Raw genomic sequence first — 27,050 nt, forward strand, 5'->3', positions numbered from 1 at the left:
AAAGTCCTGTCTTGCTTTTCAATAAACATTTTGTAGAATTTGCAAACACTGGTTGATTTCCTTATCTCGCCAAAATATGGGGTCTACATCACTTCCTGTGCAACAGCTGAACAAGCAGGAGGTGTGATCACTTTATTGCAGCATTTTTTCATGTTAAAGCAAAGATTCAGCTCAGAGATGAAGTCTGTGCTCATAGAAAAGTGAAATGACATAAATAAGCTGTTTTAAAAGTTAGAAAAGTTTTATTGCAGCTGAGTTAACAGAAAATACATTTCAGCTCCACTTTAGTAACAGAGCACGAGTGGGGAACAACAGCTCCCACTTTATTATTCTGGTTTTGATCCCACCGTCACGCAGGCCAAACACTGAAGAGTAACTTGTGAACAGAAGAAGAACACAGGAATGTTTCTTCATATATCAGGAAAATACAACACTACATATCAAAAAGAACAGCAACGAGGGAGACAGAGGCAGGAAAACTAGACCACTGCCGTCCACACCGCAAACCAGTTTGGATCCAGTTTACCAAAAAGCACTTCATCCCCTGCCAAGCTTCTGATGTTTGAGATTTCTTACAGATGTCAGCTTTAAGAGAAGTCAGATACAGAGTTAAAAACTGAATTTAACCTGCATTAGCCCTTTAAATTATCTGCTCAGAACTTGCAGTAACTCGGTGCAGATAGGAGTTTTATGTTTTCAGAGCCAACGAGTGTTAGAGGTAACAACCTGAGCAGCTCATCCCTGTGTGCGCTGAGTTCCTAAGTGCTTTCAGGGACTGGGGTCGTGTTAAAGTGTTAGCAGGGAGAGTGGCGTCCATGCTTTTCTGGAACTTTCCACAGAGTTCGTTCATGCACAGAGCAGATTTCACTGATAAGCCGCAGAGGGAGACGACAGGCTGGCCCGGGTTTGGAGCTCAGGGAGGGGAGGAGATTATGATCCCTGTGCCTCCAGCTCTGATGCAGGGGTGTTGTCCGGTTCCTCATCGTTGTAGATGTTCTCAGCCTGAGAGAGCAGGGCGACAGGACAAAACACGGAGCTGTGAGTGTACAGACAGGTGTGAGAGGGCCAACATGCAGTCTGAGGTAATTACTTCTGAACTGTTTCTGATCCTATATGGACAACAAGGATTAAACCATTGTTCAGGTAAATCTATGGTAGGCAGGGGAGTCCAGACATTGGTATTGGTCTATTATCAGCAAAAAAAAACAAATATTGAATTATAACTGCCTGTATCTAAAATCACTGATATAAGCACTCCAATATAAGTAGTCTATTTCCGGTCGTTTTCATGTTCAGAGTTCAAAGTTGACTTTGTTTAAGAACCAGCTTACTTTTCCACATGCAGGGGCCACACTGTTACGTTACTGAGCATGTCTGTTTCAGTCCTGATTGCTTCAGGAAACACTCACATGGTCTATAAATAAACACATTGATCCTCATAAGGATGTTAATTTGAGTTTCAAATGAAAATTATCCTTTTATTTTTTTGTGTCCCCTCGTTTTTTTTCCCTTTCACCTAAACGCCATACATCACACGTATCTACTTTATTAACATTTACGGGTCTAGACCTGTAAATATTTTTGTAAAGTGTCTTGAAATAACATTTGTTATGATTTGGCGCTATACAAATAAAGATTGATTGATTGAGAAGCTGGATGATATCAGGGTTCAAAGTTTCCTTATCAAAGCAGAAAACACTGACTCCAAAAGAAGGAGAGGAAAAGGGGACCCCATCCTGACGGGTGGAGGATTAACAGCTTGAAGAAGTTCATGTGAGTGAGTGAATCTATGACTGATGGGTACAGTCTCCTCTGACTGATCAGGGTGAGGTTTAGAGAAGTTTACAGTTACAGGAGGCAACTGCTGCTGTAGCTGAATCTAAAGATGGAAACTAATGTTAAAAATGAACCATTCATAAAGGTCTTTTCTTTGACGGGATTTCATGAACAATGAATAAAGCATAGGGTAGGATTAAAACGTAACGTTTTGTAACGTTGGTCACATTAACTTCCTTCAGCCCAGTGAGGATTTTATGCTACCCGTTGATCCTGGTTTTGGGGTCAGTTCTGGCTCCTCAGATGAAGCTCTGACTCTGCTCTAAAACTGCTCTGATGAAAACAGTGAAGTGTGCAGGTGACGACAGCAGCTCTCAGTTACCATCTGCCAGACTTGCATGATGTTGTCCTCAGACACAGAGCAGATGACCCAGGGCTCATTGGGGTTCCAGGAGAAGTCTGAGATCTTGGCTGTGTGTCCACCGTGGATGAACTGATAGAAAGGGTAAACACAGAGAGAAAGACTCTTAACTGACACGTTGAGGAAAGCTGGAGGACGGGATTTTGTCCCTTTTTATCTGCCCTAAAGAGATTTAAACTCCCAGTGATGACACTGAGGAGGAGCAGCAGAGTCTTTCAAACAGTTTATCAAAGTTTGATAAAGAAGAAAAGTCACAGGAAGCAGAGTCCTGAAAAGAAAACTTGAGAAAACATGAAGTAAAAGAGAAGTTTGACGACTTTCAGCACTTTAGTTTGTTCACAGAAATCTGAAACTGGCACACCACTGAACCACTTGTTGACTGTAAACACTAGTGTGCAAATCTAAAGTGAATACATCTGCAATCCCACTGATGAGGGATCAGTTTGGAGTTATAGTTAGAGTAACCAGCTGGTAAAAGTCTAACAGTGTTTGACAGCTACTATCAGACGTTTCTCTTTATGAGTGAAAATCAAAGGAGGACTTGAATAAAACCAGATTCTGTGATTTCAGGATTTCTCACCAGCAGCTCTGGCGGTCCATCCTCAGCATCTTCAGCTGACTGCTCCTCACCAATTTTACTGGAAAAGAAAAACCGATGGATTAAACCATTTCTCATCGATTCTTAACAGGAACTGGTTTTTGTTTCCCAGCCCTACACAAAACTTTCTGGAATGATCAGGTCGTCAGGATCTCCTGACTTGTTCATGACATGTTTGAGGAGCAGGCCTCAAACACCAAGGTCTGCCCACAGCTCTGCCCTCCAGGGGGCTGACCAATCAGAGGAAAGGGGGTTCGTGGAGTAGGAGGCCTTAAATGGAAAGAAGCTAAAACAAAGTATTTCAGAGGCTGAAATAAAGGGTTTAAAAAATAAAGGAGATTTTGATGAGCTGTGAAGCTTCTCTAGGGGTTCAAGAGGGACAAAAGAAAGACTGAAAAAAGCACAATAACCCCTCTTTAATTTTTCAATTCTTACGTGTTCTGTTATACTTTCTGAAAGCTGTTACAAAACAGAGCATGGATGAGTGTTTTCATGAGCATCAATAGTTCAAATTGATATAATCATTGATAAATTATCCCTGTTAGCAACTCTGATCCCATTTATAACTAACAGCTGATCACTTCCTGGGGGTATAAAGCAGCACTGAGCTCATCCTGGTTCAGCTGGGTTCATTATTAGTGCTGATGATAATATCTTGGATTAACAAACTTCGAGCTGTGAATGAGGTGAAGAGTTTTACCTGAGATCCCAGACATTGAGGCGTCGGTCAGTGCCGCTGGAGGCCAGGATGGTCTCATTGTGAGGAGACCACTGAACCTGTGGGACGTCAGAATCAAAAAATGAGCCTCACTACTTTCATTTGTTTGTCAAATAAATGACTGACAGTGGTTGGAGTATTAGATTAGACTTTAAAATCCAACAAGCCATGTTGTGAGTGTCCTCTTGGAGACACCTTAAAGAGTCTTACCTGGAAAATTTCATCTTTGTGGGACTCAAAGGAGTGCAGCTTCAGTTTGAGGTTCCTCAGATCCCACAATGCAACAGTCTGAGAAACCAAACCAGTTCAGGTGTTAAACATTTATCATCATATATGATCATTTTACAGTGCAGTGTGTTCCTGAGCCTCTTCTACCTTATCAGCAGACCCAGTGGCCAGAATGAACTCGCTGTAGGGGTTGAAGCTCAGGCAGTTGACCTCAGCGGTGTGAGCGTCTACCGAGTGGCTGGCTTTGTTTGTGGTGTTGGACCGAGTGTCCCATCTGAAGGGGGGAGAGAGGACTTTGTTTTAGTTCATCATGGCCTGAGTGGACCAACTGCTCAGAACGGACATTAGTGTGAAATACTTGCATCATGAGTTTCTGGTCATCAGCCACTGAACCAAAAAGAGATTCATGGAGCAAATGCCAGGAAACATCCTCCACCACAGCAGTGTGGCCCGTGAAGATGGTCTTTGCATCCAAAACCTTGGCTTCCTTTGGGCCGGTCCCGATGTCCCATAGACAGATGGTCTGCAGAGACACAACAAAGTGAAGGAGTGTGTGACAGTTACTGACAAGTTTACATCACCAGGCCACCTTCAGTTTCTATTCAATACTACTTTCAGCACGTTCCTAATCTTTTCAGATCACAGTCACAGTCAAACAGCTTCAGTGACTGTTAGCTAACCACATGAGACCTTGACCCTCTCCTCTAAGTCAATCTTTTCTCTAACAGAGGCAGGAATACAACCTGAAAGTGTTTCTAAAGCTGGTTCTCTCAGCATCTTCAATCCACTGTTGTTCCTGATGGTTAGGTACCTCATCAGGCCTGGGAACTATTACACAGCTGCTCATTGGCTCCAAACACCAACCTAAATCTTCCAGGACCCCAGTGAGAGTTTTGCAACCAAAGTACAGCCATCCTTGTCTGTCAGGACCTGCTGTGTTAGCACCTGCTGTGTTAGCACAACATTACATCAATGTGCGCCACCCTCTTCACAACACCCTGGCAGGCCAGAAAAGCAGCCACAAGGATCTGTTCCGCTCATGGACATGCAGGAATGACCGGTTTAGGAGCACTTTTGTCCCTACTGCAATTAGGCTCTACAACTCAGTGAACAGACACTGGTGACACCTTTTTTCATAATTTATTTCTTAATATGTTGGTCTTAACTGTTTTTTAACCTATGTATCCCACCTTTTTGTGTTTTTAACTTGATTGTTTGTACGAGAGATAATGGGATATATTGAATTTTCCTTTGGGGATCAATAAAGTATCTATCTATCTATCTATCTATCTATCTATCTATCTATCTATCTATCTATCTATCTATCTATCTATCTATCTATCTATCTATCTATCTATCTATCTATCTACCTATCTATCTACCTATCTATCTATCTAATAGATAGATAGATTTGTGGCCCCCGGGCCGTAGTTTGCCCATGCCTGCTGTGGACTGAATCATACTTTAGCCTTACTGTCAGGTTCAGATGGACCCTTTCCCTCCGATACCTGATCCAGCTTTGTGGGACTGGATCAGGCCGACAGCCAACATCAGGATCAGGAACAGTGCATCCCTGGTATAATAAAGCATCTGTTGACAGTCGGTGCCCCATTGGTGACGTGGACCCAAGAGGTGGGCTTTGAGGCTCCACACTAACAGCCATAGAGCGTCAGACCCGTCAGTCAGGTGACTGACTGATGACTTCTGACTGGACAAACTGGTGACCTTGATGTCTTCTGTGTGCTGTTAGAGAAAGTAGCTGCTCAGACTGAAGTCTTTTTTGTACCAGGCTGTAAACATGTTTATTTCTGCTGTGACAATGGCTTTTATTGGGTTGGTGTTTGTGTGTGTGTGTGGTTTCTGGAACTTCCAGAGCCATCCTGGAGCCAACTCTTCTGCACAGGCTTCATTTCACCAGAGGCTGCTGCTTGGTTTATCCCAAATGAATTTCTGGTAAACAGCTGACTTTGTTTAGGCTCCTAAAATTCAGATATCATTTATGTCTGATTCATGGGTTAAATGGCAGATGGGTGGTCTATCTCATGATCCATTTAATAACAAATTATGTTAAACGTCACACTGAGGAGCAGTGGCTCTGCTCTGAACATGAGGAACATTTTGCTGTGAAAATAAAAACCTGTGCCCCATTAAAAATGTGACTTTTTGATCCTCTTACTCCTTTTCTGCTGCAGTAGAATGATTTAAGGAAATAAGTAGTAAAGGCAAAAGAAAAAGAAAGCTTGAAATATTTTTGGATAATCTCCTAAATATCAGTGAACCTGACTGATCATCAGTGACTCACGTGGTCGTCTGAGGCGCTGAGCAGGTTCCCGCTGAGATTAGGATTCCAGGAAAGGCCGTAGCCCTCTTTCAGGTGGCCTTTAAGCCTCAAATCAGGGTAACACTCCCCACTGGGGTCTGAAACACACAACCAAAGACTGCATTCAGCTGCATTCAGCAGCATGAAGTCCCAGCTAGATGAGCCCAGCAGGGGTCTGACCTGGCTTTGCAGGGTGCTTGGTGTAGTCAAAGACCAGCACGTCAGAGGTGGGAGTCTTGGTGGCGATGATGCAGGGATTCTGGGGCATATAGCGGGCGCGGTTTACTTCTCCCTCGTGGTTGATTTTGATCTCAATCTCGATTTTCCCGCTTACTGATCCAAACCCACCAAACTCTGATGAGAGAACACATCAAGACTTAGGTTTACATTAAAGAGGGAAGAAGGGAGTAACACATCAGCCTCTGCAGCTTGGATCCTGATCCTCAGTCTATTCTTTTTCAAAGTATTCGGGATGTTTGACCTAATATCTGACACCTTTACTGCTGCAATAAGGCATCAGCCAGTTCTTAATGCAGTGCATCATCTGCACGTTAGAGTCCAAACTCAGTTCTGAATGTAGATTTCTGCCTGAATGTCTGTCTCACCTGTTACTGAACCAGACTACCCTAGTTAGGAGGGTAACAGCTACTTAAGTTTATCACTAACAAATAGGGATGCATAATAATATCAGTACGTTATCGATACTGACCGATAATGGCGTAAAAATGAAATATCTGATATTGTCCAACACGCGATGTCCTCAGATAAAATAACATGCTGTGGTTCACTTGATCTACGCCCGAACTTTGTGCCACGAACTCAAGCTGCGCTTCTTTCAATGTTTGTAGCTCATAGACCTGAGCAGTGTAGAAGGAACCCACCCACATGATCGGGGACTGAAGCTGCATACAGTTTTTGCACTTTTTGTGGTTTTATTTACACAGTACATATTGAGTCATCACATATTCGGCTCCTGTTTGAAGTTAAAGTTGAGTTTAAGCAGCAGTCTGTAAGGTACATGTCACTGACTGATTTAGGCAAGTTAACTGTCAAAGAGCAAACCGTTATGATTAGTCTGGGTTTAATTGCTGTACAGTTGCACTTCTCACATGCTCCCAAAGGTTAAGTGTACGAACTACATCAACTGTGAAACTGGCCAAATTTTCCCTGGCTGTGGATATTGTTAGAATTGTCTTAGGGAGAGCATCATCAAAGTTTTAAGTAGGATTTATCTTTTTGTATTGAGTTGTTCGAAAGTAAATATCATAAACAAATGCCCAGGTTGTTACACACTTCTAACCCTTAAGTTTCAAGTATTTTTCTGATTTGGCTCAAGAAATGAATAACACATAACAAATTTGATAAGAGTAGGCACCATAATACTGTACACTACTTTCAATACAGGAGAAAGTTCATCTCTGCAACTAGGTATGTGGAAAAAAATATCGATATAGGAAATGGGCTGAATGAGTTGTATAATATCAGCATCAGATATCAGCAAAAAAATCCATTATCTTGCATCCCTACTAACATACTTGATTTTTTTTTTTTTTTTTACCTTGGAGGGTATTTGTTGAATTGAAGAGAGAGGCTTAAACTAATAATTAAACTGTCTCTAATGATGCATCAGCCAGACTGGTAATGTGTGCATTCAGGAGCTGGGTCATACCTGGAATTGTCCAGTAGCTGCGCTAACATTTTAATACTACCTCTGACAGGAGGTCAAAGAAAAAGGGATCCATCAGTACACCTAAAGACAGCGTGGTACCCTTTAACATACCTGCTGGAGGAGAGAAAAACACCGAGTCAGAGTGAAGACAGAGAGCAGCAGATCCAGACATCCACTCAATTACTCCTGCACCGTGACTATGTCAACCACAGATGTCCTAAATAATATTCACATTATTCATGCTCATGTTTTGCCAAGACTACCCCTAACCACACAGACATTCTGTTCAACTGTGACATCTGACACTTCCTGGTATATTTACCTCCTTTCTCGCTGTCATAGTGCGAGGCATCGAACTGTGCGTCATCGTTTGGGATCTGGACGCTGGCTATCACAAGATGGTTCTGCTCGTCTGATGTGTGAGTCCCCAGAGCCAGCCTATGAACCGTGTAGTCCTTCCCCTCGGGCCTGCAGAGAGCCAGAGAAGAAGCATGAGTTGAACAGTGACAGGATGTTACACTTACCTCAGAACAAGGACAGTTGGGCTTTTGGTATCATAGTGAGGACTTCAGGATTAAACAAGGACTACGTTTGATTTTTAATTATTGACCCAAATGAAGAAGCTAAAGATCTCTGATATCAACAAGAAAACAGCCACACCATCAACGCCTTTGGTGTTTGTGATAAACTGATGCACCTTCACACTTGGCTTAAATGTACCGTACTGATGTTGAAACGTCTTCAAAATAAAAGTTAAACATGTGAGTTCTTATCAAGAGATGGGTACCTTTCACATTTGAAACGATACGGTACCAAAGCCTGGTACCTGGTAATCAGTACCGGTACTCAACGGTACTAATTTTCGATACTTTCTTGGCTGTATGTGATAAAAATATTAGTGGTGGGACTTGATTAAAAAAATTAATTGAATTAATTATGCCATTTGTAATTAATTAATCGTAATTAATCGCTATTTAACCACATCAATATTCAACATCAGAAGCAACACTTTTTAATTCAAACAGATTTTGGTAAAAGACTAAATCATTGAATATTCTCATACACAAGTTTTAACAACAAAATCCTGTTTATTTTGTTCAGAAGATGTTTTTTTGAGGACACTACTTTCAAGTACATTCATCAGCCGTTATGTGGTAAATAGTGCTGTCAGGAGATTAAACAATAATCTAATTATTTACAGGATTTGTAATTAATTGATCTAACTAATCACATTTTAATCTTATATCTGCTTAAGGTCCCCTCATAAAGAATTTAATGAGAAACTAATGAGTTAATCTTGCATTGATTTTTATAACGCGTTAATGTGCGGTGTAATTAATTAATCTAATTAACTAATTAAAGTCACAGCCCTAAAAAAATATATTAATTTCTTAAATAATTAAATATAATTTTTTTTCAATTTTACATATTTCTTCTTTCATATATAACCTTGCAATGCTGTGTTCATGTCCAGTGTGGAAAATTACCTACTCTTCCACTCCCTCACAGTCACAAGAATGCATTTAGGTACCTAAGCATGGTACTTTTTGATTTCACGTGAATCAGTACCCGGTACTTTTGACAGAATTTGGTTGGTACCCTTAAAAGTACCTAGTTCGGTGCCCATCTCTACTCTCATCTGTGTGTTTCTGTCTCTATTTAATACATCTCTCAGGAGGGACTGGATATAGGAAAAAAAATAAACAGATGTTCTACCAGGAAGAGCTAAAAGAAAGTTGGAATCTTGAAAAGCTAAACAGTTTAAGCCTGGGATCTAATCATCCAATCACATCGCAGCAACTCAGTGCATGTAGACCTGATGAAGATGAGCTGCTGAAGCTCAAACTGAGCACCAGAATGAAGAAGAAAGGGGATTTAGGAGACTTTGAATGCGTTGAGGTTGGTGGTCTGACAAACTGCTGATCTACTGGGATTTTAACCCACAACCATCTCAAGGTTTACAGAGAATGGTCCCAAAAAGAGAAAATATCCAGTGAGCAGCTGTTCAGTGGGCCAAAATGTCTTGTTGATGCCAGAGGTCATAGGAGAATGGACAGACTGGTTGGAGCTGATAGAAAGGCAACAGTAACTCAAATAACCACTGGTTACAACTGAGGTCTGCAGAGGAGCATCTCTGAACACACAACACGTCCAACCTTGAGGCAGATGGTCTACAGCAGCAGACGACCACACCAGGTGACCCTCCTGTCAGCTAAGAACAGGAAACTGAGGCTACAATTCACACAGCAACACCAAAACTGGACAATAGAAGATTGGAAAAACGTTGCCTGGTCTGATGAGTCTGGATTTCTGCTCCACATTCAGATGGTAGGGTCAGAATTTGGCGTCAACAACATGAAAGCATGGATCCATCCTGCCTTGGATCAGCGCTTCAGCTGCTGATGTGATGGTGTGGAGGAGATTTTCTTGGACCCCTTAGTACCACCCAACCCTGGTTTCCATCCCTTTATGAGCACAGTGTACCCATCTCCTGATGGAGACTTCCAGCAGGATAACGCTCCATGTCACAAAGAACAGATCATCTCAAACTGCTTTCCTCAAAATTGTGACGATAATGATGAGGAATCCAACGGCCTCCACAGTCCCGAGAGCTCAGTCCAGTAGAGCTCCTTGGAAAAGTGAAGGGACGGGAGATTCTCATCATGGATGTTCAGCCACTGATCTGTGGCAGCTGTGTGAGGCTATCATGCAGCAATATTTCTGAGGAAGGTTTCTGAAGCTTGTTGAATGACATCCATGAATTAGGACAGTCTGGTAAAAGCAAGGTGGATCTGATGCAATGGGCGGTGAGTGTATATTACATGCCGTACATGTCATGATGGAGACTCTTTATAACCAGCAGTTAGACTGTACTCTCAAACAAGTGGCAGAGCATGTGAGCTGTGGGATTTGTAGTTTATTACCTGTTAACATCTGGAAGCCACTGGACAGTGAGACTGGGCCACTCCAGAGCATGAGTCATCACCAGGTCGTAAAGGAAAGGTGTGTTTTTCTTCCATATCTTGTACTCTTCATTGATAACCCTCTCTTCCACTGCGTCATCGTACACTTGAGAGAAAAAAGAGATCACAGTATCACAGGAAGAAGAGTACAGCAGTACATCTAACTGCTTATTCTGTTTAAATTCACACAGACCAGCATGGTCCTGGTTCTGACAGAGCACTTTCACTGCAGTGAGAAGAAACTTTTAGTGTCGGCTTTGGTGTCAGTTCACTCAGAGCCAAACCAATTCTACATGGTTATGGGTGAAATTACAACATATATTAGAGAGAGGAAGCAAAGTGTTCCTTATTGTGAGTCCTGATGAAGCATTGTCTCTTCAGCGACATGATCAGTCAGGTGAGTCTCAGCAGCCAGGCGTCAGTTTAACTTCATTAACGAGTTTTGTTGTGATGGTTTGGATGTTGAATTACATAAATTAATGTTTTTAATTTGTTTCTTGACCACCAGACATGATTTAATGACTGGAAGACCCAACTGAAGCTTCCGAGCCTCCTGATGTGTTAGCATGTAATGCTAGCCCTCACAGAGGCGGTAGGAGTGAGCTCACAATGCCGCTGTACACGCTGCTCTGAGGGAAACCTACCCTCTTTATCCGCCATTCTCCAGACTCTGGTCTTTGTCACAGTGCTGAGAGCAGGGTAACGATGAAGACGCTGGTGTAGTTCACACTGCTGTCCTCCTTACAAACACTACTGCCCTCCTTGTGTTAATGTAAAGAGAGAATTCTTCCTTTTCAGCGCCCAATCACTACATACTTACTGCGCATGCCCTTGTGCGCGCATACTGACGAACATCAATGCTGCGCGTGACTGCGCATTTGTGGTCAAGGGAAGAAAAACTGCGCAATTTGCAAAAAAAATGGTGATATTGAAGCCTAATATTATTAATAATTAATATTTAATAATATTTAGCCTTTTCAAATTAAAAAATGCATTAAAAACTTAGAGCTGATTGGTTCCATAAAACTACACCAGAGAGTTTGATTATTGGGTCATTTAAGTCGCAGTGATCCACTAATCAAGGTTGTGCTTCAATTGAAAGACGCAATTATTGTTGCTGTGCTCCATGTCTATGTAAGGCCAGCACATTTAAAAGTTTTTATCACAGACAAAAATGTCCAAAACAAGAACGCAAACTCAGGAAACGCGCCTGAAGATACAGTTTCTCAGCCAGGAAGGGTTCAGCTGTTGCCAGACAGCCAGGGAGAGCAGATACAGTCCTTCAGCAGTTGGATCCACTCAGCAGAAATACAGACCCACCAACAGCTTAGAAGACAAACCAGCATCTGGGTGCCCCATCCTGATCCACATAAGCAGGGAAAACTGCTGAATGATGGCCAATTTTAGATCATGGCTTAAGTTCCTACAAGGCTGTCAAGAAGCCCCTGATCAATGAGAGACAGAGGTTGGCCTGACACTGTTGGGCTCAAGCACATTAGAGCTGGAAGAAGATTCTGTGGTTCGATGAGTCCAGTTTTTAGCCTCATTGTCCTCCTTATGTGAGGGGACACAGCAGACCAGGCCAAGCATCATTAGCAGGTCCACCTGTCCGCATGGTGGAGGCAGGATCAGGGTTTGGGGATGCATGAGTGCTGATATTGCTCACCACACTGTCTTATTGTATTCTAGGTATTGTGCCACTCTCTGACCCCACTTGCTTCCTTCTGCAAGTGCTCTGTACCATCCAGGTCAAAAGTGGATGTTTTATCAGGACAATGCTTGTCACCACACATCCAGGACCAGGAGAACTTGGCTGCGGGAACAGGACCCAGATCTTAGAGAGGCCAGCTCAATCCCTGGACATGAGCCCCATTGAAAATCTAGAGTCAGACTCTTAAAAAAATAAAATGTGCCTGTTTTTAACAAAAAATAAAGAGTTTTTGAGAGACTTAATGTGAACTTCAAAGATGCCACCTTACAGATGATGCATGGAACAGTTTAAAGCCTCCTGTTGTTTATATCTTCTGTGAAGGAGGGCATTCAACACAACTAATTGGTCATTCAAAAATAAAAAATCACAGAAACAAACTTCTAGATCACAATATCTCTTAAGCACAACTCTCCAAACAGCAGTTTACCTGGTGGAAAGTTTAGGAAGACGGAGTTAAACAAGTGAAGACCAGTCTCAGATAGCTGTACCATGGTTGTCCAGTAGATGGAAGCAGAGACTCTTAACAGCTGCCACACTACTCTGAAAAACATTTTTATTGTGTCAGATGAAGCTAACTTCAGAGACAATTTCTCTCCGTTTCTATCTTAAATGGAGAGAGTGCAGTGAGGGGCTTCCAGTACCAGGTTGATCCAGCAGATGGCAGCAGAGTCAGATCAAAGATTTATGAGGAACTACCTGCAGTACAGGTGTTGCAGTGAAAGAATAACAGAAGCATGAATAATCAGTAGAGGGAAAGTCCTTCATGTTTATGGGCCACTTCACAAAAAGCTAAATCAGCAGGGACAGAAAAAGGGCAGAGCTGCTTCTTTTAAAGTCGATTACTGTGGTACAATATTCATGTTTAGAGTACCGGAGTAACACAAAGAGCAGCTGAGGGTTTACTGTAGAGTTGAAGGTCATCACAGTGAGATGAGAAGAAACTCAGAAATCACAACAGATACACTAACTGGATGATTTGACATCCTGAACCTGTCTTAGTCATAGAGATCTTCGTGAGAAGGATTTTACTGCTAACAATGCAGATTTAAAGACATACAAAGAGTTCAAAACAAAGACACCCACAGAGCCAAGCTGCAGGGGGGGGGGGGGGGGGGGGGGATTTCAAACAATGAATCAACTGCAGAAAAATAAATCAGATAAATAAACAGAAATATTAACAAAAGCTGCAAATCCAGGCTTCCCAACAGAAGAGCTCCAGACCTGCAGACTTTTGTACTTGGGGGGCCAAACTGGGGTTGCATGAAGCATGAGTGCATACACACAGGTTGATTAACCATTTTTTATTTTTCGTATTTAAATCAACTTAAACCATCATCCTTTTTCAAAAATTTAATATTAATCCACGATTTTAGTTAGTAGTCATGTTTATATCTAAATACTGTTTACTTCAGTCTTTAATGACTTATTGAAGTAAAACATTTGAATAAATGGAAATGTGCCAAAATGAAATGTAAACAAAGCTTCCGGAAACCTTTTCCAATCAACACCAGCTTATTTCAACACGAGTAATGCCTCCAACAGCCAATCATATTTTAGAAATTTTGGTTGGCCAATCACATTTCAAGGCCAGGTAAGTTTTATATGAAGCACTATTTGAACATGAAGCTGTTCAAAGTGTCAAAGACAGTGTATCCTTATGTTTATCTTATCTTTAAAATGTTTCTAAGAAATGAGGTAGTCCATTGTAAATATCCCAAAAGAGCTAACACAGTGATGTGAGCACCTTTCATTGGGCACTGACCCAGGAGAAAACATGACAGACCTGTTCCTTAAGTGGTAAAGATCTCAGAATAGACTTGAGTGCACAGTTTGGTATTTGTATGTTAGTTTCTGGGCAATGACGGTCTGAATGTGCATTCCAATGAGTTTATTTTGTAAAAGTCTTGTCCATAAACAGCAAAAACAGTTTACAGTAAATTACAAACTCTGAAAATGCAAAACATATTCCAAATACGAGCAGAAAAAAAAGGTTCTAATCAAATAAAAAAAGCAAAAATTTACATACTGATGTCTTAACTATCATCAAAAAAATAAATAGGTCTATTTCTCAAGAAGGTGGTGGAAGCAAAGGAAAGACAACCAGCACAGAGTTTAGAGATGATGTAATCTGGTATTGTCTCTAATTGGTCTAAGAAAGCAATGGAATGGAAGGTTTGGAGATCTGAAAAAAGCATTTTCACTCTGTGTGTTCCCATCATCGATCAGATAAAAATTAGCTTTACACCTCCAGCTTTCATGGAAGTCAGTGTGGTTCAGTTTTCAAAAAACAGGACCTTTTCATTCTCTTTCCTCTGATTCAGTCACATATGTACGGAAGCTTATGACTGCCACGCCTGGAGAAAAAAAAACAATATCGTGTTATAATGTAGAAAGCTTGCTGATGTAGCAATGATGTAACAATTACACTGTTTATGTCGTCGCGTGATAACTTTTAATGTTTTGACTTTTCCTTCTTTAGAGCCACATGCAAAATCCTTTTTCCTGTTCACTCACTATTATGTCATCTCCAGCACACAATAACAGAATAATCTCACCATGTCTCAACTCAAGCATGGAGTAGAGTTTAATCATGTCATGTGAGTTAGCCAAATTCCTTGATTTAGCTTCCTGTTTCTTGTTTCCCTATCAAACATGACTTTAACAAAACTAAGACATGATATGAGTTCTCACCTATTAAGTTATAACAAGATAAATAGTACACAAGAGACGCGTTGTAATTTCCTATCTTGTAATCATTTGAAAAACCTCTCAAATTCTTCACGTCATAACGTGACACAGTCATTTTTTTCTTGGTGTGGCAGCAGTAGGCTTTCATACACACAAAATACCTGATTTGAAACTACAAACCCATGGACATCTTGAATGATCAGGACTACAACAGCAGAGAAGAGTACAACATGCCACTTTAAAAACTTTGAAATATACAGTGATCTATTTCACAGATACACAGAAGAACAGATGTATCACTTTTCCATAAAAAGATGAGCTGTTACCTAGAGCAGTCCCAGTAGAATAATGAGCCTCTATTCTACAAATTAAAATATACAGATTGAATTAATATTGAGTTACAATGTGTAACCCATTTGTGCACAACACTTCATACATTTATCTATGTACCTCCATTCATCTTTTTTGGATTACATAAAGGAGTAACATATAGGGTGATGGGTAATGTTTGACGGTAACAGAATTTTAAATGAGTTCCTCCGATAATCATCATCATCATCATCATCATCATAAAAAAGCTATTTAAAGCTACAACTAGAGTGATCAGCTCACTGTAATACCCAACATATATCATAGATGATCAGAGAGTACATACGTATATGGAGGTCTTATGTCTTTGTACACAGTGATAGGTGATGCCTGTTAGTATGTCTGGCCCAGGGTCAACACTCATTGATGGCTGACTACATGAGGAGTGACTGTGACGTCCTGGGTGGAGCCCCTCCTGCCTAAATGTGGTGACATATGGACTCTTCATTGTTCATAGAAACACAGATTTCACAAACTTGTGTAAAAACGACTTTATGCTTCAATTATGACGCAAATTTCAATTATTAAAGAGAGAAAACAATCTCAGTGTTGGCACATGAATGAGAAACATTCAGTTTATACTCAGCCAGTAATGAGGCTGTGGATAAATCCTGACGTTTGGGCAGAAACTCTAACTTTTCCAATGATTAAATGTAAAATAGTAAATGGACTGAACGCATTTAGCGTCAGATTCAGTTTCAGAATAGTTGTAAAAGAATTTCAGGTCTAAAGGTTTTTCTTTTTATTTGAGTCATTTTGCCCTTTTCCTAATTTGACCTAGTGCCCAGTCTCACCCATGTATTCACAAGTGTGGCACCAGTATGAGTGTGGACACATCTGTGTGGAAGTCCGACAAAGAGGTGGGGAGACGATGGCAGCCAGTAGATGGTGCTGATGAGAAATCATGCTGTTGATTCACCTATTCAACGTCACAGCTACAAAAAAAACAATTCCTCTTCCGTCCTCTCATCCCTTAATGTTCTTCTATGAGCAGCTGGTTCTGCAGAGACACAGTAACACACAGCGTTAGCAATACACAAATACAAAGCATTGTGGGTAAAAAACAAAACAAAACAAAACAGTGAGCCATACAGAAACCAAGGCACGTCATACTTTTGGCCTCAGCAGGAGTCAGATAGCTGCTTTTTCTGACAACTGTTGGACTTTTTTCATTTTCTGCACAGTAAAAATCCAGGGCCTGTATTCACTGAGCTTCTGAGTCATCTCACAGAGTTCCTAACTCAGCCTAATCCCAGTTTAAGAGTGATTCAGGAAAAAACGAAAAACCCACAATACACACCCATAAAGAGGCCTTCTGTTGCCCTCTTTGTTTTTAATGCAACACTACTCCTACATGTTACCCTAAAAAACTAAGGAAAATAAACAAACATAGGGTATGGTGATGTATTGCATGCCTTCCAGGGGCTGGGGGTGGCTGGGGTTGCCTGGGGGCTTCGAGCTGGGCTCCTACAGGCCCATGGGGCCCGAGGCTGCCATTTTATGTTATATTTAAAGGGGGCGTGGGGGGCTTTGTTTCCCCGTCCCCTCCGCCACTCCTCATACCACTAATACTATAGTTGTTGTTTTTGTTCATGGTTATTATTATTAAGATTATTATTAGTATCATTACTATTATTACTATAATTGTTATTATTATTTTTCATATATATTTTTTCTTTATTCTTATTTTGTCTAGATTTTTTTCTCTCTCTCTCTTCTTCTTAATTATTGTTATTATTATCCATGTCACAGTAACAATGCAACTTTTTCTTTCCATTCAATTAATATCAAATTGTCCTCTGTAATAACAAATATCATCAATCACATTTTTAGCACACAAAACCACAAAGTTTTGTTGTTCACACCTTGTATGTCACTGTATTGTCTAATTGCACAATAAAAAAGAGTGATTCAGGAAGTTTCTAAGAGGAGCACTGAGCAAATAGGGGACAGAAACTTTGATCTTAGTGAGGAGGTGTGGTTCACCCCGTTGCTAGGTATGACACAGTCTCATAAAAACTTTGATTGGTTGACACAAAAAGGGAAAAAGAAAAAAAATGACCTCTGCACTCTGAGTGTAAACGGAGAGCAGAATGAACCAATCATATAACTTGGACAGTATTAATAAATGTGTAACCATGACGTTAATTTCATATTATGATGATGAAATTCAGCTAAATTAAAGTAATTGTGTTTCAGCTTCAAAGTGTTTGAACGTACCTCATTCACATAACGATTACATTGATTAGCTTATTATGCTGTTCACTGCGTACTGTGCTGGTAATTTTAGTACTTACTGTGTTTGATTTTAATTGTGGACGTAGAATCAGCAGTCAGCACTTTATGAGGCCCCAGTATCAGCATCCAGTCTTATGCTGAGTTCCATTTGTACTCTGGACTGGGAAGTTGGGGGTGGGAACGACGTCATCTCCAAGTTAAGCGTTCTATTTACCAAGTTGGAAAAACTTGCCATAATAGCAGTATTTCTGTATATAAAGATCAGATAATACTGTGTATACGGCTAATTTATTGCCACAAATACTGGTCAGAAATTCTAAAACAAAAAGAATTTTGCAGGACCTCGATTATTGTTAATGCAGGAAGTCGAAATTTCCGACCTCAGGGGGCGTTCCAGTTGGGCGTTCCCACTCAGAACTCAAAAACTCCAACTTCTGAGTACAAATGGAACGCAGCATTAGGCTTCTTAAAGTCCTTGTCCCTCCTCCTAAAAGTGTTTCACCTTTTGAGCTCTCTGAAGGCTGAAGACACCTGTAAATAACTTCGATCTTACCGAGGGAAAATTCTAAGAAAACTCTTAAAACCAGAGGAATTGTAAGAGTTTTCTAAGAGTGATGTAACTAAGAGCAATTCAGCCTTAGGATGCTTTGAGAATATGGGTCAAAGTGCTTGGTGAGATACCATGGTACGGTTTGATTTACATCTTTCCATCACTGCTAACCAAGCCACATGCTTCAATAGCTGTGTTTTTCTGGAAGTCTATCAAAACAAAGCATTAGAGACAACAGGGGGGCTGAAGGTGTATGGGTCTACTTCTGATTCCCACCTTACTGTCAGTGGTGTTTTGCATGATGTCATTGTCGGGGTCTCCTCCCTCTGAGCCGCTCTTCTGCTCTTCATCTTTCCCATCCTTCTCCAGGTCGTCTTCTCCAGACGAGATCCTGGATAGCTTGGAGGATTTCTGCCAGACACACAGATCAGAAAGTAGGAACATTTACTGCGAGACTGAATTTTCATTTCCAGCAGTGTGAGGGTAATTAATTAATAAAAAATAAAAGTGGTAGGGATAAGTGGCCTCAGATAACTCATCAGTAATCACAGTTTACCATTGAGTACTGGCTTCACTCCACTGGCTGCCTGTGACTTTTAGAGTTGATTTTAAATTTTTTTAAAAAGTTTGTTTTTAAATGTTTAAATGGCCTTGCCCCGCCTAACCTCTCTGAGCTTCTTCAGCCCTACTCGCCCTCTCAGTCCCTCAGGTCTGCCGACCAGCTGCTCCTGCAGGTACCGAGGTCCAGTAAGAAGCTCAGAGGGGACAGGGCCTTCTTTAATGTTGCTCCCCGATTGTGGAACAGTCTTCCCCTGCACATTAGAGAGGCCCCTTCACTGTCCACTTTTAAAACACATCTTGAAGCCCATTTTTATTCTTTGGCTTTTAACTCCAGTGAGACTTAGTTTCTTTGCCTGGTCTTATTCTCTTTTATCTTCTTTTATTCCCCTTTACTTGCTTTTTATTTGCTTTTATTGTTTTTACAATGTTTTTCTTTTATTTGTCTGTTTTTACCTATCTGTTTTTATCATTTCATTTGATCTACCTGTACAGCACTTTGTCTACAGCTGTGGTTGTTTTTAAAAGTGCTCTATAAATAAAGCTGGTATGGTATGGTATAGTATGGTATTGATTAATAACTGAGTTTATCTTTATCATTGAAATTTACAAGCAAATTTACAGTAACAAGTGACTAGTGAACTGAAGAAAACTCTACTTTCACGAGCAAAACATGCACGTTTTTTAAAATTTACCCACTAATAGAAACAAAAGGGCACTCACTCAAATGAAATTCACTGTCAATAGTAAATGACACAAAAAACCACACAATATAAATAAAAATAAAAAAGATAAACAGTAAAAATGCCCACAATGCACCTAGGTAACACTCATAGAAAGGTGATGACATAAGCGTGTTTTATTCCCACTTCCACTCAAATCCCTTCAGTTGCCATGCATTTCTGATTCATGTGGACACAGATTTTTAAGTTGAAACTAGGGCTGGCAACGATTAAAACTTTTAATCATAATTAATCGTATGATTTCCCTGATTAATCATAATTAATCGCATTGTGAAAGTGCCATAACATCTGTCATGCAAACACTAAATCAGTACTTGTTATACAGTAATAGTTAAATCACATATTTAGTGCAAATCAAATTTACAAAATGTAAATACAAAATTAAAGCTTATTGCCACTGTCAGCGCATTAAAGTGATACTCGGGGATGGAACAAGTTGGGTCCTATCACAAGGTTTAGGGCAGAAATTACCCCTACAGCAGTGTTTTTGTGCAGCAGAAGCCCAGAGCGCTTGCACCAAACACCCCATCCCTGCTCCTCTGCCGGTTTCCTCTGCACTCAGACCGGGCCATATTTTACTTGACCTAAAACACCAATAAACTGACTCCCACCGAAAAAATCTGATATCGGTTTGCATTCACGCTTTATTTAGAGAATTTTCAGCGCGTTGCTTTGACACAAAAACACCGCAAAATAAGGCTCTAGTTCTCATCGTGTCTCTTTGTTCTGGCAGGCTACCTGCGCTTGTTTATATCTAGCACACCGTGCGCGGACTGATACACTAAGCGGCGAGCGCCTTTAAAGGGCAACTCCGTTTTTTTGACACCTGGACCTTATTTATAGGTGTGTGCATGCTCATATACTCACTCAGACAAACATCGTGCAGCTCAGAGTCCTTCGGAAGTTATTTAGATCCAGCTGATTTTAGCCGCACTTAGCGGGGGCCACGGCAAGGGAGCTTCAGCGCAGGACATAATCTCTGCAAAATCGCTAATTTCGGCTATATTTTTTCATCCATCGCTATCCATCGCTATCACAAACACAGTCCTCTTCTGTTGCCATAGGTGAACACTATCCACAAGCGCACCACCAGTTCGCATTGAGTCTTGGACGTGCTCCTGTTGGTTGTTCTTGAGCCAGCTCTTCATCTCTCTCCCTCTGCATCCTTCTTTCATGGAGCTCCTCGTCTGTGTACTCAGGCTCAAACCAGTAAGGACAACTGTCAAACTCAAAGTTGTAGTCTGAAGACGGTAGACGAGCTGACTTTATGATAACACTGGCAATGGATGAAAAAATATAGCTGAAATGCCCCTCTTTTCCATGCTTGTTTTGGTTACTCATCGTGTTTTTCCGCCAATTTCACTTCCGGTCAGCGACAGACATTTACAAAATAAAAGCATGTGAGCAACATGCACTAAGGTGCGATGTAATATTTAACGGCGTTAATAGATTAACGAGTTAACGTGAAATTAACGCGTTAACTTGCCCAGCACTAGCTGAAACACATGTTGTAGTTGAGATGATGCCAACTGATAATTCTGTGTAATCACAACAACTTCAGTAATTTTTGGTCATCCTGACTTAAAATAAGATGTCAGAGCAACAAATGCATTTTTTCTTTTAAATGCATCTGTATTTTTTTTGCATGATGCTGTGAATAAATCAGAACAGCAAACAGCATATTCAGCAAACATGCGAAACACGTGTTCAGGGTCTTGTTCTCAATTACCTCACTAAATACAGGAATGTGTAACTTTACCGTGGAAACTCCTGTGGAAATAGTGTTGAGTGCTGTCTTGATCATTTTTCCAGGATCACCGGGATCTGACTTTCTTTTCTATTCAAACACACTGACAGACTGACCGTTCATAATGAAATCATGAGGAAGACATTTAAACATCTTGCTCATAAACAGTGGTTTCAGGACTTTTCATCCTGGCACTTTCACTGACATGAAGACTTGTTTTTGAAAAATGAATGATCCATTCTGAGCAGGAGACACACTAGCAGGTAATCAACCAGGTTTTGCGTTTTGCTCCAACTGTTTGGAGAACTGCACTAACTGTTGTTCAAAGGTTAATAGTGATGTGAGAAAAAACTGTAAGAAAGTCAAAGCTCCAGAAGATACAGAGGAGTACAGGAACTTGTACTTGAAGTTATTTCTAGTCGTTCTGCTGGTCTCATTCACCCATCTCCACACACACACACACACACACACACACACACACACACGCGCGCGCACACACACACACACACACATACACACACACACACACACACACACACACACACACACACACACACACACACACACACACACACACACACACACACACACACACACACACACACACTCACAGACTGATGGCAGAGGCTGCTACACTGAGGGACCATCAGTTTAAGCTCACCTCATTCATAAACATTCACACACCGCTGAACAATAACAAGACAGCTGTTTGGAGTTCAGGGGCTTGCTCAAATACACTAAAGCAAATGATTGCAGGATTGAACTGCCAACCTTCTGATTAAGAGAAGATCAACTACCACAGAGCCACAGATGCCCAGAGGATGTTTTTTATAACCCCAAAACACAGATAAGGACAAATCACTGCATTCAGTGATAACTGAGGGTGGTTCAGCTCTGATCGGGCTCCTTTCTGTGTCAGAATAAGCAGCATCGTATGCAATGCAGCTACGATACTGCAGGAGCTGCACCATCAGTCTCTGTTTTACTGTCAATGTGTGTGTGTGCGTGTGTGTGCTTGTGCGTGTGTGTGTATGCGTGTGTAGGTGGGCAGGGTTTAAAGAGGAATTAGGACCAGATATGAACCCTTCACAAAGCTTATTTTCTGTTTGTAATCTGATATTTCAGTGCCTCAGCACACACACACACACACACACACACACACACACACACACACACACACACACACACATACCGCTCCCTGACAGAGCCAGATTCCTTTGGATGCACATGTGCTGTGCGTAATGGACCCCAGTTGCTAGGCAACAGTGGTTGCTAAGAGAAGAGCAGTATGCATGTGACTTTTTCAACCTGCTTCCATTTACAGCAGCTTTTGCACTCACACAGTAACACGCTGTGGCAATGCTCGTCAGTCTGCAGCGAGACACGTCTCTTTCCTTTCAAACATGGAAGCTTTTCCTTCCAAACAGAGCCAAGGTCAAACAGAAGAGGACACAAGATGAAAGCATCAGGACCAGGATGTGACACAGCGCGCTGAGTGCATGTGGAAAAATGTCAAACATGTGCAGTGGGATAAAATATCACATCCATACTTGAGGATTCAAAGCAGAATAACAACCAAACATGCATCCACGCTGCCATCACTGTTTCAGGACGGCTGCTCCTTGTCCCCCTTTCTTATGACGCTGCTCTGACAGGACAAATCAGAGCATCCATCAGGGACCAGGCTGATCAAGTTTTTCCAATTCATGCAACGGCAGGCATGTCCACAGTCAGGCCCCCAGCCTTCATTACTTACCAGTAATATCACTGAAATAAACATTTACATTTTCTGTCAAGGTCACAAACAAAACTGAAGTATGTCCAGTCAGCTCTCACTAAACTCCATCCGGACTGAGCTTAGGCTGCTGGTCGAAAGCTGGAGCTCTGTACGTTCAGCAGAAACTCAGCAACTCTTCAGCTGACGTCTCTGACTAAATGGATGAAAATAACAAACAACAACAAACATATCAGAGGACACAAAGCCAGATTACAGTTAGGAAATGATTCAGAAAAGACAACAAATGGTGCATTAATCAGAAATATTTGTGTCTGAAAATGTCGTTTGAGGTCAAAATAGTCTGAAAATTTGAATTCAGATCCTGATCCTGACCTAAAACCATCCTGACATATTTTCTCCATAGGGCCCTTAAAAGGAATGACACGTTCCTTGGTCAGAAGCAGAGTTCGCTGATTTTCATGCAGCACTTGACACTACAGGAAAGTGACCACTGATCATCTGGGATCAGAGACACCTGAGGGACAGGTAAGCTCTGGTTTCATCAGTCTGTGATGGTGGAGGAGGAGGTTTGAGCTCAATGAGAGACTGATTTTATAGAAAACACAAAAGAAAAAGTTCACACATAGAGCACTCGTATGTTATTTTCATACACGTCAGTCACAGCCTCTAAGCATCTCATTCAGAGTGATGTACTTCCTGTTTCGTCCCTGCTCTGTTGGTCTGAGCGTTGGATCAGTACCTTGGATGAAGCAGTCTTTTTCCGTTTGGATCCAGTCTTATCCCCCTTCAGCTTCTCCTTGTCGTCCTCTTCCTCGACAGAGTCGCCCTCCTCGCCCTCACTGCTGCCATCAGCGTTGTTTCCCCCCTCTTCTGTTTCTGAGGAGCTCTGTTGCTGGATGGCCTGTGAATGGATGACATTCATCACTTTGGTAAACAGCAGTGTTCCTTCCAGAGCTCCTGACTGAAATTATAAACGGCACTCCAACTTTAGATCAGGAATCAGCTTTCTAACATCCCCAGCTTTGAACACCCTTTTTATTTGTGTGTAGTCTTTTGGCGAGGCAACAATGCAGCTTTGTTGAGCATGAAGCCCATCTGATAACAGCACCCACCTTATGTTTCCTCCCTCTGTCTTTTCTCTGGACCACAGACATAGCAGAGTGCTGACTAACCTGATAGCCCGTGAACTTGACTCCTGGGTTGTTTTCGATCTCCCACAGGCCCTCGTTGAAGCCTTTCCTCTTGTTGGATTTGCCAAATTTGTCTTTGTACTCTTTGTAGGGCAAAAGGTCTTTAGGGCCCAAGAAAGCACTAAAGAAAAAAGGAGACACGTTCACAAACATTTCCACCCTCTCAGGAAGTAACAGACGTAACAGGTGTGTTTGTACTCCCTGAATACTCATCAGGAACACAACCTGCTCTCTGATAATTTTATCAATGAAATCACTAAAATAAGGTTAAAAATGATCCTATGGAGCTCCTTCAACTGGGCTGGAAGTACGGATGCACCAATCCAACTTTCTAGGTCCTGATACCAGTCCTGATACCTTGACTTTTATTAGCAGCAAATACAGATACTGATCCAATAATGGAGATCATTTATTATTATAAGGGGGAGGTTAAATTATGAAAAACTGAAGGATATCTCTGTGTATATATATATGTATGTATGTATATATGTTTTCAACAGCAAGTGGGACTGAAGCTTTCAAATTTTCTTCATTGTTTTTTTTTGCCTTATCTGGAATGTTTTACGTTATTATTATTAAGTTATCTGTAATTTGATGTCAAGAGAAAACAGCTTTCAACATGCCTCCTATCCACTGTCTGAAAACATTTCCTAAATAAAATGTTTTTTATTTTTGAGGGTTGGTGGGATGTCTCTGTGTGTGTGTATATTCATAAATATGAAAATGTGCTGTGAGTAAATCTTAAGCACTAATGGAAGTTACAGTTTCACTGTTAACAGTGGGTTTGTGAGGAGTTGAACCTGCACATAAGTTGCTGTCAGAGCTGTTGGTGAAACCGACAGATCGTCTCTCTGTTACTGATGCCTGATTAGACTTTCTGAGTCTGAGTTGGAACCGTACCTGATAGCAGGACCAGATCAGTGCATCCCTGGATGGAAGTTCTCCTAACAGAACTCTGTAACTTTATCACATCTGTTTCTATGAGTGTCAACAGGAGGTGAAAAGATGCTCACGTTTCATGGGTGCCAAAGAAGAAGATGGGGTACTTGTTGGCTGGAGGTTTGACAGCTCCTTCTGGAAGCTCATCAATCTAAAGGACAGGACAGGACAGGACAGGAGAGGAGAGGAGAGGAGAGGAGAGGAGAGGAGAGGAGAGGAGAGGAGGGCTTTTACTGATTTTTTACCTTTTCAAAGACCTCTCTAGGTTGACAGTCATCTTTACTATTCACCTCATTACCTCCAAGAGGACACCACATGGTCACATAAACTAAGGTCAGATCTAAGCATGTGAGAGTAAAAAACACACTGAGCCTGTCAAAGAACACGGATTCTCTGGATAACTTAGAGCAATGGGTGAAAATGGAGCTTGACAATGTGCCGCACTGTACAAACCCACACAAACACAGGGCATGGTACCCCATGTGCGCCACTAAACCTGGAGCAATGTTCTGTCGGCTTTTAACTCTGCGCGAGTTAATGCAAATAAGGTTAATAGTGTTAAAGCAGAGGTGCCACGGGTTACCTGAGGTCACCTACGGACTCCTTTAAACCATGTGTGACAGCTGTATGCAAACATTCAAATTAAGAACACGTGTTGAGCTAATACGGAGAAATTTGGACATAAATGTGCGCTAAAACTCAAACAGGACCAAATCTTGGGTATATATCCTGCAGAGGTTAATTTCTTCCCCGTTTTCAAACGTCCTCATGCTGGCATAGCCTGGCGGAAAACAACAGCTTCAGCTGGACGATGTGGAGCCAGGGTGGGAGAAATGCAGAGCATTAGTATGTGCGGAGTCAGCCTCTTTCTGGCTCAGGGTACCGAAGCATCCCTCCTCTGAACCAGCGAAGCAGCGGCTGCATTGTATAAGTCAACCCCGCCTCCCTGTGCTCCCAGTCGGGCTGCATCCCAGACTCACCCTCGCCGGCCAGTGCGGGTATCCCTTCATCTTAGCGAAAACCAAATCTCCTGCCTTGTATTCCCGCGGCCGTGGTCGAGCCATGTCTCCAGATAGAAAGTGAGCAGTGAAATGAGTGTGTGATCCTTTGCTGTTCTCCCGGGGCCCTTAACGCGGGGCTAAATTATCGACCATCAATGTTTTTATATCAAGACTGCAGTTTATACGGAAATAAATAATTAAGAAACGCGGAAAACGGGGCCTGAAACAAGGCTATCCTCTTACGCACGAAATCAGGTGTAAACGTAATAGAGAATGGCTTAAGTTGCAGCAGAGTACCTGAGAAACGCTGTCAGAGAGGAAACATCAAACTTCCGGTCTCCGAAATAAAAGCAATGCTGACGTACTTTCTCTCCACAGCCCCCAAACTCGTTACTGTATTCAGGATGATTTATTAATGGCATTCTTCAAACCAAGTGTCATGAGTGTGAACGAGTGCGTAGTGAAGGTGTGAAATGAGCGTCATGTAAACACAACTCTCTGATTTACACCTGAGAAGACATGACGAGGTCTCAGAACATGACCTTCCAAACTGCGCACTTATCTGAGACTCTCCACTGAAAGCTGTGGTCATCCCAAACACAATGACGGTCTGAGGCCACTAGGTGGCAGCATTTCATTAGTTATGACAGACAAGTTTTCACTTAAACACTTTTTCTCTTTCGCTTTGCTTCATTTCTCACATCACTATTGACATTTTCACAAGAGTTAGCGCATTTCTTAAAGTATTTACTGCAAACCGCAAAACCTGGTTGATAACATGCAAAAGCGTGTCTCCTGCTCAGAATGGATAGTTCATTATTCAAAAACAAGTCTTCATGTCAGTGAAAGTGTCAATGAGACGAAAAGTCCTGACACCATTTAAAA

At 41.5% G+C, this 27,050-nt stretch overlaps 2 protein-coding genes across 3 annotated transcripts; both read right to left on the reverse strand.

Annotated features, from left to right (window-relative positions):
- Positions 1-58: 58 nt before the first annotated feature.
- On the reverse strand, positions 59-11,529 carry LOC141787483 (histone-binding protein RBBP7). 2 transcript variants are annotated; one of them, XM_074665920.1, is made up of 12 exons: positions 11,338-11,529; positions 10,655-10,799; positions 8,053-8,198; positions 6,242-6,415; positions 6,044-6,159; positions 4,104-4,264; positions 3,889-4,015; positions 3,724-3,801; positions 3,496-3,572; positions 2,778-2,835; positions 2,159-2,269; positions 59-1,002 (listed from the first exon to the last, which is right to left on the reverse strand). In XM_074665920.1, the coding sequence occupies exons 1-12, from the start codon at positions 11,351-11,353 to the stop codon at positions 931-933; spliced, it is 1,281 nt and encodes a 426-aa protein (XP_074522021.1). In that variant the 5' UTR covers positions 11,354-11,529; the 3' UTR covers positions 59-930. The 2 variants fall into 2 exon arrangements, with proteins under 2 accessions (XP_074522021.1, XP_074522020.1); XM_074665919.1 differs by having other exon boundaries at positions 60-1,002; positions 6,242-6,418.
- Positions 11,530-14,342: 2,813 nt separating this feature from the next.
- hdgfl3 (HDGF like 3) lies at positions 14,343-26,441 on the reverse strand. Its single transcript, XM_074667098.1, has 6 exons — positions 26,145-26,441; positions 25,239-25,315; positions 24,208-24,346; positions 23,775-23,936; positions 18,526-18,660; positions 14,343-16,461 (listed from the first exon to the last, which is right to left on the reverse strand). The coding sequence occupies exons 1-6, from the start codon at positions 26,226-26,228 to the stop codon at positions 16,435-16,437; spliced, it is 624 nt and encodes a 207-aa protein (XP_074523199.1). The 5' UTR covers positions 26,229-26,441; the 3' UTR covers positions 14,343-16,434.
- Between the last annotated feature and the right edge of the window lie 609 nt (positions 26,442-27,050).

The sequence above is a fragment of the Halichoeres trimaculatus genome, unplaced genomic scaffold, assembly GCF_033239565.1.
Source record: "Halichoeres trimaculatus isolate MK-OKI-2021-1 unplaced genomic scaffold, fHalTri1.1 fHalTri1_scaffold_3, whole genome shotgun sequence".
In the NCBI taxonomy this organism is placed as follows: Eukaryota; Metazoa; Chordata; class Actinopteri; order Labriformes; family Labridae; genus Halichoeres; species Halichoeres trimaculatus.